This window comes from Thunnus thynnus, chromosome 18, assembly GCF_963924715.1.
Source record: "Thunnus thynnus chromosome 18, fThuThy2.1, whole genome shotgun sequence".
In the NCBI taxonomy this organism is placed as follows: domain Eukaryota; kingdom Metazoa; phylum Chordata; class Actinopteri; order Scombriformes; family Scombridae; genus Thunnus; species Thunnus thynnus.
In genome coordinates, this window is record NC_089534.1 from 102,323 (window position 1) to 118,922 (window position 16,600).

The 16,600-nt window shown below is 43.3% G+C and overlaps 2 protein-coding genes across 6 annotated transcripts in view; one reads left to right on the forward strand and one right to left on the reverse strand.

Annotated features, from left to right (window-relative positions):
• ppp4r4 (protein phosphatase 4, regulatory subunit 4) overlaps positions 1-4,134 on the forward strand; it is a 32,628-nt gene extending 28,494 nt beyond the window's left edge. For 3 of the 5 annotated variants that reach the window (XM_067572768.1, XM_067572770.1, XM_067572769.1), the window contains 3 exons: positions 125-186; positions 294-627; positions 3,910-4,134. In XM_067572768.1, coding sequence (XP_067428869.1) covers positions 125-186; positions 294-627; positions 3,910-3,955 — 442 coding nt within the window. In that variant the 3' untranslated portion in view covers positions 3,956-4,134. Of the gene's footprint in view, positions 1-124; positions 187-293; positions 628-3,909 lie in introns of those variants that run through there. The other 2 variants (XR_010924481.1, XR_010924482.1) reach the window with 2 other exon arrangements.
• A 221-nt stretch (positions 4,135-4,355) lies between these two features.
• Positions 4,356-15,827, reverse strand: serpina10a (serpin peptidase inhibitor, clade A (alpha-1 antiproteinase, antitrypsin), member 10a). Its single transcript, XM_067572777.1, has 6 exons — positions 15,678-15,827; positions 13,810-14,125; positions 11,023-11,313; positions 9,132-9,405; positions 7,295-7,442; positions 4,356-6,359 (listed from the first exon to the last, which is right to left on the reverse strand). The coding sequence occupies exons 2-6, from the start codon at positions 14,093-14,095 to the stop codon at positions 6,177-6,179; spliced, it is 1,182 nt and encodes a 393-aa protein (XP_067428878.1). The 5' UTR covers positions 14,096-14,125; positions 15,678-15,827; the 3' UTR covers positions 4,356-6,176.
• Between the last annotated feature and the right edge of the window lie 773 nt (positions 15,828-16,600).

Sequence of the window (16,600 nt, forward strand, 5' to 3'; positions counted from 1 at the left end):
TGCTGGTTCACAGGAACCAGGTGTCCGTCAGGGACTCAGGTCTTGTCTCCTGGTGTTGGGTTCTTGCAGAGTAAAGGTGTAAACCAGGTTGAAGTGTTCCTGATGTTCTGGTTCTGTGTTCCAGGAAAGTTAAAGAGCTGAGTGGTGGTTCTGGACCTGGGAAGTCCTCCATGTTAACCAGCAAAGGTACCACATACATACACCTGGTTCTGGATCCAGGGTCAGGCAGCAGGTTTTAGGTCTGCAGGACCAGCCATCTTTTTCATTTTTACATCACTTCCTGTGTTTTCTAGATGATTCCTTGAGGACAGCCCACTTCACCATGGCAACACTGTCCCAGACCCAGTCCACCTCTTCCATGCCGGTCCTGATCCGCAGCAACACCACCAGCCTCCTGGACAGGACCAGTACACTGGACCACAGGACCATTACCTTGGACCAGAGAGACCACAGGACCAGTACCATGGACCAGAGAGACCACAGGACCATAACCTTGGACCAGAGAGACCACAGAACCAGTACCCTGGACCAGAGAGAAAACAGGACCAGTACCTTGGACCAACGCAGTAAATCAATAGACCAGCGCAGCAGCGGGGTGAAGGACAGCCAGTCTAGGAAGCTGTCAATGTGAGTTCTTGTTGAAATGTTCTGCTTGTTGAACTCGAGTGGCCTCTCATACCAGGCTCCAGGAGAGACTCCAAACAAGGTTCTCTCAGAGCTTATTGAACCAATCAAAGGGTCCTCATGAATCCACATAGAACTTTCTCTATTTCTGCATGAATATGACCTAAAATGGGATCAGATTTTCACACAAGTCCCAAAACTAGATAAAGAGAACCCAATTAAACAAATTAGACAAAACCCTTTATTATTGAGGAAAATGATGTTACGTATTTGTGTGTGAATAAAGTATGTGAACCTCCTTACAGTAACTGGTGTGACCCCCATTGCAACAATAACTTCCACTAAATGTTTCCAGTAACTGTTTATCAGCCCTGCGCATCGGCTCAGAGGAATTTTAGCTCATTCCTCCTTACAGAACAGTCTAAACTCGGGGATGTTAGTGAGCTTCCTGCATGAACTGCCTGCTTCAGATCCTTCTACAGCATATCTATAGGATTAAGGTCAGGACTTAACATTAACGTTCCTCTGCTTTAACCGTTCTTTGGTAGACTGACTTGTGTGTTGCTTGTTGTCTTGCTGCATGACCCACTCTCTGTTGAGCTTCAGTTCACAGAGGTATACCTTGATATTTTCCTGTAGAATTTGCTGGTACAGCTCAGAACTCACAGCTCCATCAATGATTGCAAGCTGTCCTGGTCCAGAGGCAGTAAAGCAGCCCAAACCATGATACAACCACCACCATGTTTCACAGATGGGATAAGGTTCTTTTGCTTGCAGCTGTGAAAGTATACTGGCATGAAACATCAAGATTTATAATTTATGCATTTATTATTCATTTTGTATGTTGCTTCATTGCTATATGTCTCTGTTATCCCCAGAAGAAGTTGTGTTACCATGTGCTGTAATGAGATTTATAGCTTTAAGCGAGAGTCTTTGAGTCTTTTTTCAATAATGGTTGTTTGTGTTGAACTCTGACATCTTCCCTGCTGTATGTAGAATTTGCTTTAGGTTGACTGTTTTTAGATAAATAACAGGGAAACAATAGTGTAAGGTTTCTTTGTTCTGTTGAATTCTATAAAGCCAGTTGAACCCCTCCCTCCTGACCTGAGCTGGAAGCTATGGTCTCCAACATACTGTATACAATATATTAATATTCAACTACATTAGTGCTTTGTGTGTTATTTCATCAGGGCTGAGTGTGACAATTTCCACAAAACTGCGTTTGCTCGTCACCAAACGTAACGCTTTAGTTTGGTCTCATCCATCCACAGAACATTTTTCCAACAGCCTTCTGACTTATCCGCATGATCTTGAGCAAACCACAGACAGGACTGTAAGTACTTGCACAGTCCTGTATATGTAAATAAATATATATATAAACAGTCCCAGGCACACCTGTAGGACAGCACCAGTCAAAGTGTGTCCAAACCTTTGACTGGTGCTGTTTATATATATTTATTTACTTTTGAGAGGTACTGTCACATAAAATATTCACATTTAAGACGCCTTGCTCTTGGTGTGATCTTTGTTGGTCGACCACTCCTGGGGAGGGCAACATTGTTGTTGAATGTCCTCCATTTGTACACGATCTGCCTGACTGTTGGAGTCCAAACTCTTTAGAAATGGTTTTGGAATCTTTTCCAGCCTGGTGAGCATCAACAACTCTCCTTCTAAGGTCCTCAGAAACCTCTTTTGTTTGAGCGATGACACACTTCCACAAACCTGTGTTGTGAAGCTCAGACTTTGATAGTGAAGACCCAGATTTCTCTTCTTTAAGTAAGGCAGGGCCTCCCAGCCTCACACTTGATTGTCATCCTGTGGCATTCTGCCAGAAACACCTCCCTTGTTCAGCCAGCGGGATTCAGGCATCCACCTGAGTAACCTGCCGCCCCCCCTTTAAATATGGTGTCGACAAATAAAAGATGGCGGTGTACCACTGGAGAAGAGGCAGAGTCCATCTATCAGTGTGTCAGTCCTTGGCTCCATGTACAGTCCGCGTTCAGCAGGAGTAAATGCCCAGAGCTACATCTTCTTTCCCACACAGGCCTCCAAAAACCCTGGACCCCAGCAAAATAGAGGACTTCCTCAGGCACTCATGTCCTGTGTGCACAAAGTGGACCAACTGACCTGTACCAGTAACTCCAGCAGCGTTGGAGATGTTTGGGAAGAGGGTTTACTCAGAACATTTGAGAACTGAATTAAATGACAAACTGAATTTCTTTCTTTAATTGTTTGTTATTGAATCCCCAGAGATTGTTATTTTTTTGTTGAACTCTGGACTCTTTATTTTTGGTTCATAACATTTGGTTTAGTTGATTATTGGGATTTGCCTTTGAAGGACATTTTTCTTCTTCAGTGGTTTTCATTGTGCCGCCAATACACTGATTTATATTGAACATCGCTGTGTTTGCATTGTCACTCTGATTATTGCTTTGATTGTTTGCGTTCTGCGTGGTGGTTCAGATTTATGCTATGTGGGTTCATGGCAGAGTGTATGGAGCACTGATTCATATATCCATGTGGGGGGTTGACCTTAAAAATCCTAAACATTAAAATTGTCTGACTAAACTCTGGCTGGCACACCAAAAACCTATCCATTGATTGAAACACCTGACTCTAGCTTCCCCTTCAAATGAACTGATAATCCTGGAGGTTCACTTACTTTACTCACATAAATATGTAACATTGGATTATTTTCCTTAATAAATAAACTAACCTTTGTAAGGTTTCTGTCTCATTTGTTTAATTCATGTCTCTTTATCTCATTTTAGGACTTGCATGAAAATCTGATCACATTTTAGGTCATATTTATGCAGAAATAGAGCAAATTCTAAATGGTTCACAAACTTTCAAGCACCACTGTGGATGACCCTGGTCTCAGGTGATCCTGGTCTCAGGTGACCCTGATCTCAGGTGACCCTGGTCTAAGGTGACCAACCCTGAAACTGAGTCACTGAGGCCACAGAGAAGAGCCCACAAAACCCTCTAGGATCATTTTAGCAGTTTAAGAGCCGACAAAGACCTGGTTCAGTCTTTTGTGGTCCCACTATCAGTGTTTAGCCTTCATCCTGGTCCTGGTTTAGCTCCATCCTGACCCTGACCAAACTGCTTTTTATTTTACATTAACTTCATTCTGATTTAGACCAGGTTTAGCACTCAGCCCATCCTAGCTCACCATAAACCCAGGTTTGTCCTAGTTTAGCCCACTTTAACCCAGTTCTAAACCCTGTTCTGGTTTTAGCAGATCTGAAACTTAACGAGTCATTTCCTCTTTTATTTTTACAGAAACAGGAAGTCAAACTCTTTCAGCGTGCAATCAGGAAGAGAGTGACAGCGATGACATCATCATACCTCCACTAGACCATCAGCCAATCAGCAGCCAGGGACTGGTTTCCATTCAGGACATTACCCACAATGCAACAGGACGTCCATCTCTGCCTTACTGAGCACTGTGTCTTCTGATGATCTCATTCTGTCACCTGATTGGTTCAGTAAACTCCACTTACAAACTGTCCTGTGTTCTTATTGGGTAGTGTTGCACCTGCTGACACCTGATTGGCTGGACAGATGTGGACTAGGTCTGTTACCTGTTTTATTAGTTAAAGTTCTTTAAATGTGTCTTTGATTCTATTTTAGACATAAAAAAATATTTATTTACACTCAGTAGTTCATCTTATAACAATGAGGTCACTGTGAGGTCACTGTGAAGTTTGATGACATCATGACAAAGATTCTTCGGAAAAAGTTTTAATGTGTAACGTACAGTGGAGGTCACATGATGCATTCAACAGAACAGTAGGGAAACTTTCAGTCATGAACTTCATAATAGAGGTCTTCACGGGTTCACTTGGTTCTGAGGAACCGAGATCCAACCCGGGACTCAAGTCATACCGGGTCCAAATTCTACTCAGTGTAATCAGCTCGGGTCTCTTTTTACTACCTCGGGTCTGTATGTCGACATGTCTGAAACGAGTGGATCAGCTGTGATCATGTGGTCACAATCACCGCGGGAGGAAACGTAACGTGAACGTAAATTGACATGAGGAACAAGTTAAAGGAGGTAAAACCAGCTGACGCGTCAGCTGTTTGCTCTTGTTCTGACAAGTTCTGACAAGGGACCTGAAACTTTCTTTAGGAAAATCTGTCGTCTATAAGATTTATAATGTTTAACAAATTTTGTTTTTTTGGAATTCGATTCACAGATATTACATTTATTTTTAATTTGTATTGAATAAACTGAAGAGGTCAGAACAGTGTCTTTCTTCTATCTGTTACCCAGCTGGCTACAGAAGGCTCTCAGCTGTTCAAAGTTATTATATGTTATAAATGTGTGTTTGAAGCATGTAAGCAAATTATTTTCGTTTCTATGACTTTACATTTGTTCTTAGGGCATTATTGTAATAACACTGCTGCTCTTTTCACTGCAGTTGCATGTTAATTAATCTAATTAATTGCTAGATAATCAGGCTGCTGCCAGTGTTTGTGTTCTCTCTGTTCATGTCTGTTTGCGTCGGGTTCAGGTAGGTTTTCCACGGCTCAGTTTCGGGTCGGGTCCAGGGTTTTGGACCCGTGCAGACCTCTACTGCACACAGGTTATATATGGATACATGATGATGTCATCAGTCTTTATACAGGACTCAGAGAACCAGAGTTACATTAGTGACCGCTCAGTGTGTTTTTCACCACACAACGTGAGAGGCTGAAGTACTGCTGCTCTACTAGAAATACTACTAATAGAACTACTACTACTACTACTACTACTAATACTACTATCACTAATAACAATAATAATACTAAGTGATCAACCTCTCGCTGTGCTGTACAGGTCATAAGTAAAGTCTGAACTAAATCAGCTGTAAAGTAAATTTGTGCTAATTGAGTTGAACTTTGACCTTTGAGGGGACAGAGAGTCAGTCGGTCTGTTTGAAGTAGATTTGATAGCAGGTAAATGTGTTAGCAGGTAAATGTGTTAGCAGGTAAATCAGTTAGCAGGTAAATGTGTTAGCAGGTAAATGTGTTAGCAGGTAAATCAGTTAGCAGGTAAATGTGTTAGCAGGTAAATGTGTTAGCAGGTAAATCAGTTAGCAGGTAAATCAGTTAGCAGGTTAATGTGTTAGCAGGTAAATGTGTTAGCAGGTAAATCAGTTAGCCGGTAAATCAGTTAGCAGGTAAATCAGTTAGCAGGTAAATGTGTTAGCCGGTTAATCAGTTAGCCGGTAAATCAGTTAGCCGGTAAATCAGTTAGCAGGTAAATGTGTTAGCAGGTAAATCAGTTAGCCGGTAAATCAGTTAGCCGGTAAATCAGTTAGCAGGTAAATGTGTTAGCCGGTAAATCAGTTAGCAGGTAAATCAGTTAGCAGGTAAATGTGTTAGCAGGTAAATCAGTTAGCCGGTTGATGTGTTAGCAAGTAAATCAGTTAGCCGGTAAATGTGTTAGCAGGTAAATGTGTTAGCAGGTTAATGTGTTAGCAGGTTAATGTGTTAGCAGGTAAATCTGACAGGTAACAGTAACTGTGAGGGGCGGGGCTTAGCAGTGACTCAGCTACAGGTGTTTATTTCTTGGTGGGGTCGACTACGCGGCCCATCAGCAGCACACTGCTGCTCGCCGGCTGGTAGACGATGAAGAGGAACGGTCTGTTGATGGTCAGTCGAGGAGGAAGAGAGGAGAACACGCTGACTCCGCCTCCTGAGGCGCCGCCGCTCTCATCCACGGAGACGACGGATTTATGGAACACCTGCAGACAGGTGACAGGAAGACAGATCAGACTATTTTATTTATTTTTATTTTTAGATTATTTTTATTTTGAATATGTTAAAATAAAATAAAATATATAGGCAGCGAAACAAAACAATAAACAAAAATAACAGCAAACTTTCAGTAAGCAACACAAATAACCTTAAAAGGTGTAGGACGAACTTCTCTAGTCCTTTCTTTTTTTTTATACTTTATCGATCAAACCAAAGCCAAAAAACATTCAAAACAACACAAGAGAATAAATATAACTTGCATAGAAACAATAACAACAAACAAAAACAACACAAGTCAAAAAGACTCTCGACCATCAAATCATATTATTCCACCTTTGTTCATTCATTCTATATCTGTTCATGTTATTTTCAAAGATTTGTTTAAATTTACTTAATGTTTCACATGTTTTCATTTCTTCACTACTGTTGTTCCGTAGATTAACTCACTTTATTGTGATACAATGAAGTTTTGCATTCGTCCTCACTAACTGTTATTCCTCTGAAATCATATTTACTTTCCCTCATTTGAAACAACCTTTGGATGCTGATTTTTTACTCTGTATTAGTGTGTTGTTGTCTTGTATGTGTTCCCCCACACGTCCACCCCGTAGGTAATGGTTAGGGTTAGGGTGGTTCCCCTGGGTTGACTGGTTTGGCCTGGGGGGGCGTCGGTGTTTTGACACACTGTACAGACTACAGTGTGTCAGTTAATGAAACAGGATTTTTGAATAAATACGAGTCAAACTGAACCCAGAACTCTATAGTTTGTACAAAAATGTGTATCTGCTGCACAAAAATTAAAAAGTTGTGAAATATTTCCATGTTAATGTATTAAACAGGGTTAAACATTTGAAATGTCGGCGTCTCTGAAGGTTTTACAGTCAGAGAAACGTTTCATTCACCTGAAAGCTTCTTCGCTCACCTGTGTCAGTGTGGGACCTTTAGCTCCGCCCATGCCGCTCATGTCAGCGGCGTCCTGAAACACCTGCGTGATGTCGAGCGTCTGCAGAACGTCGCTCAGCGAGTACGAGCGCTCCAACAGGAAGCGCGGCAGCTGCACCTCCAGCTTCCTGTCGAAACAGAAGCAGGAAAACATTTAGCTGTGACGTCGCACACGCTCAGACGGGATGTTTGTAATGTTAATAAAGTTTTGTTGATTGAGCAGTGAGGTCATACACTGCAGTTATCTCGTCATCGCTGTGAAACAGCTCAGCCAATCACAGTGAAGTGTGACGCCAGGTCAACATGAACACAGATGGAGCAGGTCTGTTGCTATAGTAACCACAGAAATAAACCAAATAACTTAATAAAAAGTTTTCATGACTTTTACTCCAGTGTTGAATGAATATAACAAGTCGCTGTCGTAGGTTTAACCCGTTCACTGCTGAGACTCACTCAGGGTTCCTCCTTTGTTTTAATAGTGAGGATTAACCTCACTATTTTATTCCACCTGCCGAAACATCCTGGATAATGTTGCTTCTATCCTCGGATCTTATTCTCCCTCTACTCGCTCCCACTAGAGTCCACTAGAGTCCACTAGAGTCCACTAGAGTCTGGCATCTCGTTCCACCGCTATGCAGACGACACGCTGGTTTATTTTCCTCTGAAACTGAAAGTTTAAAGTTTTAATCAAAACAAAACTGAAGTCCTGATGTTTGGACCCAGTGGTGCCTGTGATCATATAAACCCGCTGTAAGAAGTCTGGGTGTGATCATGGACAGTGAATTTAAATTAGCTTCTTCCAGCTGAGGCTGTTAGTCGGGCTTCCCTCTCGCTTACAGCTGCAGCTCGTCTTTTAACAGGAACATGCAAATGAGAGCACATTTCCCCCGTACTGGCTTCCCTCCACTGGTTCCCAGTACGTTTTAGGATTGATTTTAAGATTTTATTGTTTGCCTATAAATCATTGAACGGACTAGCTCCAACCTGCCTCTCTGATCTCTTACATCCACACATCCCGTTAAAGGCACTCAGGTCTGCTGACCAGTCGCTATTAAAGCCCCCAAACTCTGGAACGAGTTGCTTCTGCATATTAGAACCCTAACCCTAACCCTCCCACACTTCCTGGTTTTAAATCCTGTCTTAAAACTCATTTTTATTCTTTGACTTTTAACTATATTAAACCGGTCTTTGCGTCTTTATTGTGTTGTTCATGGCATTTGTTATCATCATTGTACTGCACTTTGGTCGACTGTTGTTGTCTTTATAAATAAATTTGATTTGATTTGATATCGGAGCGACACTTTTTCAGCAATAACTCTCATGTCTCTCAGCTCGTCCACGGTCACATAGTCATTAATGTTACTGTTTGCACTGCAGTGTGTTTCAAGAATAAAACATGAGACGCTAAGAAAGCTGGAAAAGAGGCTGATGAGCTGCTAACCCGACGTCTCCTTCATAAACAACAGAATATGGAGTTATAGTGACCAGTGAGATGTGAGTAGAGGTGTGTGTGGCAGCAGCCTGGTGACATCAGGTGGTTTAATGAAGGTTAATGAGAAGCTTCTCATACAGATACTGTAAGAATCACACATTCCTTTACAGATCAATGCAGACTGATTCTCAGACTTTCCTGCTTTAAACACATTAAACGTTATTTAACTGAAATAAGTCATTTATATTCAGCATTAATCTGTTATTGCAGCGAGTATTTAGCAGCAGAATTACGTCAGAAACAGACAAACAGGTTCTGAGACGTTTACGAGCAAACCTCCAAAACACCACACAGAATAAACACAGAAGAAGAAGAAGAGTCTCACGTCTTCTTCAGCTGTCTGATCCAGGTCCGGATCTTCTCGCCGGTCACCTCCTCTTCAACGGCAGTGACGTCCACGTCTTCATCAGGCAGCACGACCAACATGGCCGCTCCGTCCGCCATCGGCAGCTTCAACACGCCGACCTTCAGCGAGCGGTCGTATGCCAGGAAGTACTTATCTGCCCGGAACATCATGGGCACCATGACGACGTGATACCTGTCCACGAAGAAACGCTCATCCTGAGTGACGCTCGAGTTAAAGGACGGACTGAACCGCGCTGCAACACAGAGACAGGTGACAGTTGAGATAACCCCGCCCTCTGACAGTTGTTAAATAACCCCGCCCTCTGACAGGTGTTAAATAACCCCGCCCTCTGACAGGTGTTAGATAACCCCGCCCTCTGACAGGTGTTAGATAACTCCGCCCTCTGACAGGTGTTAGATAACCCCGCCCTCTGACAGGTGTTAGATAACTCCGCCCTCTGACAGGTGATAGATAACCCCGCCCTCTGACAGGTGATAGATAACCCCGCCCTCTGACAGGTGTTAGATAACCCCGCCCTCTGACAGGTGTTAAATAACCCCGCCCTCTGACAGGTGTTAGATAACCCCGCCCTCTGACAGGTGTTAGATAACCCCGCCCTCTGACAGGTGTTATATAACCCCGCCCTCTGACAGGTGATAGATAACCCCGCCCTCTGACAGGTGTTAAATAACCCCGCCCTCTGACAGGTGATAGATAACCCCGCCCTCTGACAGGTGTTAGATAACCCCGCCCTCTGACAGGTGTTATATAACCCCGCCCTCTGACAGGTGATAGATAACCCCGCCCTCTGACAGGTGATAGATAACTCCGCCCTCTGACAGGTGTTAAATAACCCCGCCCTCTGACAGGTGTTAAATAACCCCGCCCTCTGACAGGTGTTAGATAACCCCGCCCTCTGACAGGTGATAGATAACCCCGCCCTCTGACAGGTGTTATATAACCCCGCCCTCTGACAGGTGATAGATAACCCCGCCCTCTGACAGGTGATAGATAACCCCGCCCTCTGACAGGTGTTAGATAACTCCGCCCTCTGACAGGTGTTAGATAACCCCGCCCTCTGACAGGTGTTAGATAACCCCGCCCTCTGACAGGTGATAGATAACCCCGCCCTCTGACAGGTGTTAGATAACCCCGCCCTCTGACAGGTGTTAAATAACCCCGCCCTCTGACAGGTGTTAGATAACCCCGCCCTCTGACAGGTGTTATATAACCCCACCCTCTGACAGGTGTTATATAACCCCGCCCTCTGACAGGTGATAGATAACTCCGCCCTCTGACAGGTGTTAAATAACCCCGCCCTCTGACAGGTGATAGATAACTCCGCCCTCTGACAGGTGTTAAATAACCCCGCCCTCTGACAGGTGTTAAATAACCCCGCCCTCTGACAGGTGTTAGATAACCCCGCCCTCTGACAGGTGATAGATAACCCCGCCCTCTGACAGGTGTTAGATAACTCCGCCCTCTGACAGGTGATAGATAACCCCGCCCTCTGACAGGTGTTAGATAACTCCGCCCTCTGACAGGTGTTATATAACCCCGCCCTCTGACAGGTGATAGATAACTCCGCCCTCTGACAGGTGTTATATAACCCCGCCCTCTGACAGGTGATAGATAACTCCGCCCTCTGACAGGTGTTATATAACCCCGCCCTCTGACAGGTGATAGATAACTCCGCCCTCTGACAGGTGTTATATAACCCCGCCCTCTGACAGGTGATAGATAACTCCGCCCTCTGACAGGTGATAGATAACCCCGCCCTCTGACAGGTGTTAGATAACTCCGCCCTCTGACAGGTGATAGATAACTCCGCCCTCTGACAGGTGACAGGTTTTGGACAGGTGATACATACTCTGGTAGGAGGTGGCAGTGGTGAGCAGCAGCTGTGTCTGGGGGTCCAGGTTTGTCACCAGGCCCTGGACCCGGTCTGCAGTCTGCTCCTGGGCCCATCGGTCGATGGTGTCGGCGGCGTCCTGCGGCGCTATGTAGCTCAGGCTCTGAACTATCCCACCGAACTTCTGAACCAGGTCCAGGTAGGCTGGCGAGACCTGGAAGCTCTGATCGGGGAAAATAGCCACACCCTGCTGCAGGTTCACAGCTCCGTCCCCCTCCAAGACCACAGCCCGGAGACTCTGAAACAGATCTGACAACAGACGGACACTTGACCTCTGACCCCTGACAGATGCCTCATTGGCCGCTGCTGTATGTCACCGGTGTGCGTCGCATTTTGCTGGCTTAAGGTTGTGAATCAGAACAATATGAGGTTAAACCTCCTAATCATGAGTTGAGGATCAAGTCTAGGAGAGCATGAACCAGGAGTTCTCTTCCAATGGGAACTTTTCGACTCTGGACCAGCCAACTCACTCATCACTACCAGATCCAGACTCCAGCTCCTCACCCCAGCACATCAGACTCCATTCTCCACAAGAAGCCGCCCCAGAGAGCAAACAAGTATTCATACAAAACCCTCATCAACGTGCTTAAACCCTGGTGCATCATGATTTGTAATTTCAGTTGGTGATTCAGAACTAAGCTGTTGTACCGTTGATTTGACTCGCTGCTTCTCAGGTAACAGTCATCTCATCTGTTTATCAGGTCTCTCATACCAACTACACAATACATAACTCTGCATCATTCACTAGCCACAGCCTTGTGCACCAGTTGTAGCCGTAGTATTAGTAATAAATGTGCATGTAATTAAAGTGAACTTGTTTGTGTTTTCTTGTGCATCTCAGTCACTGAACCTTAAAAGACTTTATACTCTTGCAAAATCATAATTAAGATTAATAACAATCATAATTCTAATTGATCTCTCTTGTGTGTCCAACAAGGACGACTATTTCCTTATTATTATACCTGCTCTACACTCTAGTGTAGAGCAGGTACAGACTCTGACACTAGACATATAATTTCATGTTGGAGTTGTTGCACAATAATAATTCATAATTCCCCCATTAAATCATAAAGATATTTGAGTGCACAAATTCCTACACTAGCCATAACTATCCATAACTAGCAATAACTAGTTGTTATGCAGATGATACCCAATTATATTTATCAGTGAAGCCTGATGAAACCAATCAGTTAAACAAACTCCAAACATGCCTTAACGACATAAAGACCTGGATGACCTGCAATTTTCTGCTACTAAACTCAGATAAAACTGAAGTTATTGTGCTTGGCCCTAAACACCTTAGAAACACATTATCTAATGATAAAGCTACTCTGGATGGCATTACCCTGGCCTCCAGCACCACCGTAGGGAATCTGGGAGTTATCTTTGATCAGGATATGTCCTTTAACTCCCACATAAATCAAATTTCAAGGACTGCCTTTTTTCACTTACGTAATATCACAAAAATCAGGCACATCCTGTCCCTAAAAGATGCAGAAAAACTAGTTCACGCATTTGTTACTTCTAGGCTGGATTATTGCAATTCCTTATTATCAGGCTGCCCTAACAAGTCTCTAAAGACTCTCCAGCTGGTCCAGAATGCAGCTGCACGTGTTCTGACTAAAACTAGAAAAAGAGACCACATTTCTCCCATTTTAGCTTCGCTGCATTGGCTTCCTGTAAAATCTAGAATAGAATTTAAAATCCTTCTCCTAACTTACAAAGCCCTTAATGGTCAGACACCATCATATCTTGAAGAGCTCATAGTACCGTATTATCCCACTAGAACACTGCGCTCCCAGTATGCAGCTTACTGGTGGTCCCTACAGTCTTTAAAAGTAGAGTGGGAGGCAGAGCCTTCAGCTATCAGGCTCCTCTTCTATGGAACCATCTACCGGATTCAGTCCGGGGTGCAGACACCCTCTCTATGTTTAAGAGTAGGCTTAAAACTTTCCTTTTTGATAAAGCTTATAGTTAGGGCCGACCAGGCTCGCCTTGGATCAGCCCTTAGTTATGCTGCTATAGGCCTAGACTGCTGGGGGACTTCCCATGATGCACTGAGCTCCTCTCTCCTCCTCTCCATCTGTATGCATTCATGTAACATCAATGCATGTCACTAACTTTGCTTCTTCCCCGGAGTTTTTTGTGCTTTCTCGTCTGACAGGAAAACCTGGGTTCTGGGCCGAACCTTCGCGGTCCTTCACAGTCCTGATGGCATCCTTCCCAACCGGTCAAAGCAGATGGCCGCCCACCAAGAGCCGGGTTCTGCTTGAGGTTTCTACCCGTTAAAGGGGAGTTTTTCCTTACCGCTGTCGCCAAGTGCTGCTCATGGGGGAATTGTTGGGTCTCTGTAAATTAAAGAGTACGGTCTTGACCTGCTCTATGTGAAAAGTGCCCTGAGATGACTTTTGTTGTGATATGGCGCTATATAAATAAAGATTGATTGATTGATTGAACTAGCCATAACTAGCCGCAGCCTTGTACACCAGTTGTGTTTGTAATCTGTTGTAATTGTAACTGTAGAATTAGTAATAAATGTGTTTTCAGTCACATGACCTTCAAAGAGCCTCACAAAATCATAATTAGGATCAATATTAATCTTAAATCTAATTGACCAACAACTATTTCCTGTTATTATACACACTCTAATATGAGTGATGTCACTGCGGACAAATAATTTCATATTTGAGTCGAGCCTCAAATTCCTACACCTGACACAGACGTGACCCCAGAACTCTGACCCACCTGGGATGGTCTCAGGGTCCAGTCCGGTCAGGCTGAGTCCCTGCAGCAGCTGTTCAGCGGTCGGCCCGGCGGCGGCCCCGCTGAGCGCCGTCATCGCGGCGGACAGCGTGAGTGGCGACAGGAGGATGTTGTCGTCGGTGCGGCTGGCGACGGCGCGGTACAACCGGGTGGCGAAGTCTGCGTTCCTGTTGCTCAGGTCCTGAACGGGGCTGGTGACGGTCTGACAGGAAGCCGGACTCAGGAGGAGCAGCACGCCGACCATGGAGAGGCTGACGCAGGGAGTCATGGTCCTAGTGCCCTCTACTGGACTGCTGAGCTATAAACACAGACAGAAACAAATGAAGTTCAGTTCTTCTGGATGAAAGCTGCCTGATGTAAGGTGTCTTTAAGTTCCCTGAAAAGTGCTCCATAAATAAAATATATTATTATTATTGTTATTATTCTTATTCTTGTTATTACTGAGGACAGTTGTCATTGGTGGAAGCTGCTGATGGGCCCAACCAATCAGAAGGCTTCTTGCTTCTTTTTGCTGAATCATCCAGTGAACAGCGATCAATGAAAACTGTTTCAATCATCTGACTGCGACCAGTAAAAATAAAACAATTCTTGTTTCTTGCTTCTTGTTTACCATATGATGATGATGATGATGATGATGATAGGTCAGATTGTTTGAGTGGCAGTACATTTATCAGACGGCAGATTGTGACCCTGCTGTCTGCTGGTTCGCTGCTTTTAATGTAAGTTCAGATAAAAATCGTGCAGAAACAAAGCAGTTTGCTTCAGTTTGTCACAAGAAGACGTTGTGAAGAGCAGGAGGAAGAGTATTCAGCCTCATTCTCAACCCAGACGTCTCCTCCTGCATCAGTTTCTCCTCAACAAGTGCGAGTAGCACGGCTGCTAACCCAGCAGCAACAAGCTGCAACGTTACTGTTCAAAGACTCTTTTCACCATCAGGCGGATAAAAACTGGCATCAGAGCAGCAGTGACGACACACAGACTGAACTCTTTGTCCCTGAAATCATCTCAGTGTTCAACACCAATAATCCCCGTCGTCTCTGCTGTCATCATCACAACAAGCTAATTTATATTCTCAGACTGTAGCGTGTTTATTATTATTGTTTATTGTTGGGTTACAGTTCTTCTGCTTCTGCCATCTGTGTGTGTGTGTGTGTGTGTGTGTGTGTGTGTGAGTGTGTGTGAGTGTGAGTGTGTGTGTGTGTGTGTGTGTGAGTGTGTGTGTGTGTGAGTGTGTGTGTGTGAGTGTGAGTGTGAGTGTGTGTGTGTGTGTGTGTGTGTGTGTGTGAGTGTGAGTGTGAGTGTGTGTGTGTGTGTGTGTGTGTGTGTGTGTGACAGGCTGTGTGATGCTGTTCATGTTGGTCGTGGTGTGTGTAACGGTACCGGTAACCGGTGACGGTGTATAAGTCCTTCTGATTAAACTGTTGTAGTTAACGTGTGTCAGAACCTGGACCGGCTCAGCCCACCTGGTCTCCTCTGCCCCCCCACGCTGGACCATTCATCTGACCTGCAGCCAATCAGAGCCAAGCTCCAGCTGTTCATCAGAACCTGTCAAACTGATCAATAACATCATGGATATCCTGCCTGCAGGGCCACGCCCCAAGCATCGGATGACGTCACAGTTGTTTGTTTACATTTCAGTCTTCTTTATTTTAAAGCTTTGACTTTGAAAAGATCATTTTTTTCCTGTTTTGATGCTGAAATTCTGATCAGTCCGGATCGATATTATCTACTGATCAGCTGTCTGAGTAGAAGCTTTGTATTGATGACGTATTGATCTTATATAGCTAATAATCAGCTGCTGTAAACAAACAAACAAACAAACAAACAAACAAACAAACAAACAAACAAACCTTCTGAAGCTTCTTCTTCGATGTTTCCAGTCTGAAAACTAAACGACGTCTCTGCTCTGAAGCTGCACGAGCTGCGCATCACCGTCAAGCTCGCACCATGCACCGGAAACAAGACGTCTTCCGGTCAGCTCTTTTCGAAATAAAAGTCCACTCAACAAACGGTATATAGAAGTAAATAGAAGTGATGTAATTCAAATGAATGATAATCAATAACATGTATGACTATTAATAAGTATGACTGTTAACATGTATGAATATTAACATGTATGACTATTAACATGTATGACTATTAATAAGTATGACTATTAACATGTATGACTATTAACATGTATGACTATTAATAAGTATGACTATTAACATGTATGACTATTAATAAGTATGACTATTAATAAGTATGACTATTAACATGTATGAATATTAACATGTATGAATATTAACATGTATGACTGTTAACATGTATGACTATTAACATGTATGAATATTAACATGTATGACTGTTAACATGTATGACTATTAATAAGTATGACTGTTAACATGTATGACTATTAATAAGTATGACTATTAATAAGTATGACTGTTAACATGTATGAATATTAATAAGTATGACTATTAATAAGTATGACTGTTAACATGTATGAATATTAATAAGTATGACTATTAACATGTATGACTTAATAAGTATGACTGTTAACATGTATGACTGTTAACATGTATGAATATTAATAAGTATGACTGTTAACATGTATGACTATTAATAAGTATGACTATTAACATGTATGACTATTAATAAGTATGACTGTTAACATGTATGACTATTAATAAGTATGACTATTAACATGTATGACTATTAATAAGTATGACTGTTAACATGTATGACTATTAATAAGTATGACTATTAACATGTCTGAACTGTTAACATGTCT

Excerpts from the sequence above, each read along its gene's own strand:
- serpina10a (XM_067572777.1), bottom strand. The coding sequence starts at position 14,095 with ATGACTCCCTGCGTCAGCCTCTCCATGGTCGGCGTGCTGCTCCTCCTG. Across the intron at positions 7,443-9,131 it reads ATCAGACAGCTGAAGAAGAC|GAAGCTGGAGGTGCAGCTGC; the intron begins GTGAGACTCTTC and ends CTGTTTCGACAG. Across the intron at positions 6,360-7,294 it reads AAGGTCCCACACTGACACAG|GTGTTCCATAAATCCGTCGT; the intron begins GTGAGCGAAGAA and ends ACCTGTCTGCAG.